The 5223-nt window shown below is 37.7% G+C and overlaps 1 protein-coding gene across 1 annotated transcript in view; it reads left to right on the top strand.

The window, feature by feature from the left end:
• Positions 1-4328, top strand: part of TMEM165 (transmembrane protein 165) — a 12686-nt gene extending 8358 nt beyond the window's left edge. Inside the window, exons 3-6 of the mRNA XM_072406227.1 lie at positions 745-920; positions 1307-1489; positions 1925-2030; positions 2980-4328. Coding sequence (XP_072262328.1) covers positions 745-920; positions 1307-1489; positions 1925-2030; positions 2980-3056 — 542 coding nt within the window. The 3' untranslated portion in view covers positions 3057-4328. The remainder of the gene's footprint in view (positions 1-744; positions 921-1306; positions 1490-1924; positions 2031-2979) is intronic.
• The last annotated feature ends 895 nt before the right edge of the window (positions 4329-5223 follow it).

Raw genomic sequence — 5223 nt, 5'->3', positions numbered from 1 at the left:
ATACTTTCCTCCTCCTGTGTCACTGTCTGTATCTGTCTGTCATTTGCAACCCCTATTTAACCCCCCCTAGTGGTCTGATTATCTCCAAATTTCCGTCCCCCCTAGTGGTCTGATTATCTCCAAATTTCCGTGATACAATTTTTTGCATGGAAATTTATTTTACATTGTAGGTTATAATTCTTAGGCTAAACTAACCAAAATATGTCTAATAGTTAATAAATTGAATAATAAACTTAAAACACAAAAAGTATAGTTTATCATGTAATATAACTGTACAGCAGCATATATTATAACATTAATAATAAACCCCGATTACTGGCTCAACACAGTGCAGATCCTGCTATACTTCCAGCACCTTGTATAGCCAAGGAAAGAAGGGATGAAAATCATAGCAGTGCATTATTGAATGAAAGTTGCTTTTGTTTTTTTGTTCTGAAAAAGTAGTTAGTTGCACCAGTAAGCTATAATTTACTAGTAAAACAGGGCGACCTGAAGATTCATTGTCATTCCATGTGTTAGTTTTTTTATAGGCTGTTTGTGATTAATAGTATAGAATATTGATGTAGATACAACATCTTTATGTGTGTGCACATAGAACAAGTAAAATGTGACATGTGAACATATGCTGGCCTGCTTTGTATTATCTGATTTGATCAGATAATCTATAATGATAGCTTAGACTGCTGTATTTTTTGTGTTTTTTCTTCTCTCTTTCGTTTATGTTGTCATTGTTGTGTTCCACAGTTCTTTTTGGATATGCAACCACAGTCATCCCCAGGGTATATACGTACTATGTGTCCACAGCACTCTTTGCAATATTTGGAATTCGAATGTTGAGGGAGGGATTGAAGATGAGTCCTGATGAAGGTCAGGAGGAGTTGGAGGAAGTGCAAGCAGAAATCAAAAGAAAGGATGAAGAAGTAAGTATTCACATAGACCTGCTTCGTTTTTCCCATCCCAAGACCAACTTGTATTCTTTCATATAAAATGAGTAAGGTGGCAAATTTTGGATTATGCGTTTTTTTCCTTGTATGAAAAGGGAGGCATTCTCCTGTCAAACACCCCAGTTACTAGCTGATTCATCTACGTTATTTGAATCAAAAATTTCAAAACCATTTTATTCTTCAAGTGTCACTTGAACACTGCAACATCCGGGCCAAGGAAAACAAAGGTTTAGTGTTTACCCCAGTGGGACCCTTTCTTAGACGAGCAATTCAGGAGATGTGGGGGCATCGATTTAGAAATAACCTCATGATACAATTACATGTAACATATTTATTGGTGTGTTTTTTTTTTTTTTCATCAGCTTCAGAGATCCAAACTCTTGAATGGACCCGCTGATTTAGAAACAGGGGGCGGACCAGTTGTCCCGAAGAAGAGGTGGATGCAGTTCATATCTCCTATTTTTGTCCAGGCATTCACTTTGACCTTTTTGGCAGAGTGGGGGGATCGATCACAGCTAACAACCATTGTCTTGGCAGCTAGAGAGGTAAGTGTTTGGATGAATGTCTGTATATGCTTACCCTTTTTGTTTGTTTTGTCCTTTTTTGCTTATAGTGGAAAAGGGTTCAAACCCCTTTATTTTTGTTGTATGTGTTTTATTGTGAAAAAATTTCCATGAACCGGGAGGAAATTTGTGTGTGGGAGTTCTCCTCTTAGACAGCTGTCTGTGGAACATATGTCCCCAATAAATGATTCCCCCCCACCTTTTGTTCTAAGGACAACCCTATAATTTTGAATGACCCCTTGTCTTTATAATGATCTTCAGAAGGGAGCTAATCATTCCTTTGGGGACACGTACAAAAACTTGACTCTTCCCCACTCTCTCCAAAACTAAAAAAGGTTTTCCCTAGAGATGTGCATTATTGTAATTTGTCTTGTTAAGATGTTTGAAGGAAGTTTCATTTTTTTTTCCTTTCTGTAGGACCCCTTTGGTGTTGCTGTTGGGGGAACCATCGGCCATTGTTTGTGCACTGGGTTAGCGGTTATTGGAGGGAGGATGATTGCACAAAAGATTTCAGTGCGGACTGGTAAGTAATTTTCATATTATTAAACACAACTTCAGTGTTCAACCCAGAATATTATTTAGGCCGGGTGTGAGGAAGATGTAGGCAGGTGGCAGCCCCTGTATTGTGATCCAACTCACCTGCAACCACCCCAAAACAGCCAGGCAGTTACTGAAAAATGCCCAGTGGTGCACCCATCTAAAAGGGGCTAGGGAGAGAACTGAAACTTTGTGGTAGAAAGGTCTTCATCTTGAAAAACATGTTTTAAATTTGTTTAGCAGTTTTGTTTCTTTAAATATTTCCCATTTTACCTCAGTTTACCACCCTGCATAGTGGATTTGTGTGTAGTGTGCTTACTTACCTATCTGGCTGTCTGTTTTGCCAAAATTGGACTATGTAGGCAAAGCTCCTGGTTTTGATCCTGTTCTGGGTGTGTGAAGTAGTGTTCTGCAGTGACAATGGCTCAGGATAAACCACAGCAGCTAAGGAGTTGAATAGAAACAGCACTGAATACTCTGCTACAGAAATAATTCTTTATGGATATTGGTGGATAGGGAGTTAAGTGTGTGTCCGTGTGTGTGTGTCCATTGTTCCTGCAGTCATGGAGAATCTAACTTTTAATGTTTTATTTCAAGGGAACCTGTAATAAAGAAAACACAGTGGCTGTCATTACTGATCTATCCTTCCTAAAATGTTAATTTGCCTGTTTGAAATTACTTTTGTGATGGCTTTAATAGAATAAGTTGAGCCAACCCAGGTCCAGCATGCACATTAGCAAAGTTTTGCCGCAAGAGGCAGCCACGCAGTTGGCCTTTTCAGGAGATGTAATGAATCTGGTGGTTGTCTTTCATGATTTGCAGATTTTTGTAAAAAAAAAGCTAAGCAGCTTCAGTTGTGTTTTGCTCTGTAACTACAGTGCTGTGTATATAGAGTGTAAAGATTGAATGTAACACTGTTATCTGTTTCTTTTCAGTGACAATCATCGGTGGAGTGGTGTTCCTGGCTTTTGCATTTTCTGCTTTATTTATAAGTCCAGATTCTGGTTTTTAGCTCTCCTACCCTCCTTCCCTCCTCCATCACCACAGACAGTTAATTGTGAAATTATGGAAAGACTCCTTTTTGTACTGTATTGGTGTATATAATGTACAAATTGTAGCAAGAGGAGATGTCCACTGTACAGAATTGCTCAATACAAGTGACTATTTTTATGATCTATATGTTAAGGTAATAACTGTATAGGGGTATTTGTTTTGTAAATTAAATAAGACTTTTGGAAGGCTATTTCCACCTAAAATTTTCACAGCATTATTTGTAATTAAAATCCTATTCCCCTCTGCACTAAGGCCACTGAAACTTTACAATTGAGGTATTCAGGGGTTCCGAACATATGTAGTATTAGAAGGCAGCTCCACAGTATTCAATCAAGTGTGGGAAATAAGCAGTCTTTTGATCCATTGCTTGAAAGTCCCAGTCTAGACAACTTTTAGTAGCAATTAGCTATATATCTATACCGCAGATATTTATATCTGAAACCCAAGTTATTGAAACATATATTTTTAGTAGTGACCTCATTTTGTTTTTACTAAACAAAATCAGATTTCCTCAATCTCCCAGATTAGAAGAAAAAAAGCAACCTTGTGTTGGAAGACAAGGTTGTGTACATGTTCAGTTTTTGTCACTTTTATCATTTTCAGTGATAGATGAATGAATGAGTGCTGTACACACAGGGACTAGGGAGAGGAGAGGGACAAAGGACAAGCAAGCAGCACCTTACTGTGCTGTTCTCCATTGACTTGTATTGCGGTCGGTCGTCCATGTGTCCATCAGGACGGATTCATGAACGACCCCGGTAACTGTTGTATACATTTCATAATCTTGCCTGAGAATCTCAAGTGTGTACATAGCCTAAGAAGAGCAGTGTTCAGTAATGACTGTCAATTAGAGTGACTTATCAAATCTTCAGTGTTAGTGGTTTGTGAAGACCACTTGTGATCTTTTATTTGGTTTTTAGATTGATGTCCTAGAAAAAGTCATTTGGTGGCGTACCACTTCTGCTCTCACTCCTGTACATCTGCTATGAACCAGAGCAGTTTGCTATGGCTTTGTAGGCAATAACTTTGTCATTACATATCATTATTTATATTTTTTAAAACAAACAAGACTTTAATTTTGGTGACATTGTTTTGCCATTTTTTTTGTATTATGCAATCCACAGACATAAAAAGTGTAACAGAGCTAAAGGTTTTTTTTCTATCTTGATCAGTGTCTGTCTGAATAAAAGTATTGTTACTGTAGATAAAAAATAAAAATGTTATTTTATAATTCTTGTTTAATATTTATGCTTGTATTACAAAGCATTGCAAAGTTATTTACAGAGTTAAGGATTTGTTTTCAACTAATTATGTTTAAGGCTACAAATACACATCAGATGATTCTCACCTCAGGGCTAGTATAGGATGAGAATCTGTGCGACGCCGTTCATGGATCGGTTCTGGCAGATCCACAAAGGATGGAAGATGAACGACCACAATGAAGGTGAAGGATGGAGAGCACAGTGGGGTGCCACTCACTCGTTCTCCCCCCTACTTCTTCATAGAGCAGAACGTATGTACAGCGCTTGTTCATTCATTCTTCGGTCTTTTGTCATTGGAAACGATTGTGAAGTATCCTTTCCAAGGACAAAAATCTAACGTCTGTATGTAGCTGAAGTTGACATCATAAAATAATGTTATTTACTGGTTAGAAAAATAAAACACAATTACCAGGAAAAGAATTAGAAAAAAAAATTCATTGGGCCTGGATAGGGTTAAGAAGGGGAACAAAAAATGTATTTGTCAGGTTGCTGTAAATGTAGCAACAATTTACAAGTCACAGGCTCCAGAGTGCTGCAGTATTGGATTAGCAATGTTGCTGTGCAGTAATGTACAATTTCCTCAGTTTCTGAAAATTGTGGATGTACTGGGGCTTTTATCGAAAGTGTATGCCTGCTTGAGGTTGCTGTAAGTGGCAACGTTTTTCATCTGCAGATCCAATAAATCTGAAGCTGAATAAAATCATAGCTCACAGAAGTATGTATGAGCGTTAGATACATTTTGTAACTGTCTGCTTCACATTGGTATAGAAATTACCTTACATGTGCAGAGTAAACTACAGGATTGTGAGACAACTGAAAACTAGAAATAGTTACGCATCACAATACGGGTTATATACCTGACTC

The sequence above is a fragment of the Pyxicephalus adspersus genome, chromosome 3 (assembly GCF_032062135.1).
Source record: "Pyxicephalus adspersus chromosome 3, UCB_Pads_2.0, whole genome shotgun sequence".
Classification (NCBI taxonomy): domain Eukaryota; kingdom Metazoa; phylum Chordata; class Amphibia; order Anura; family Pyxicephalidae; genus Pyxicephalus; species Pyxicephalus adspersus.
Note: the sequence above shows the minus strand (reverse complement) of the source record. Positions and strands in the feature narration are given on the sequence as shown.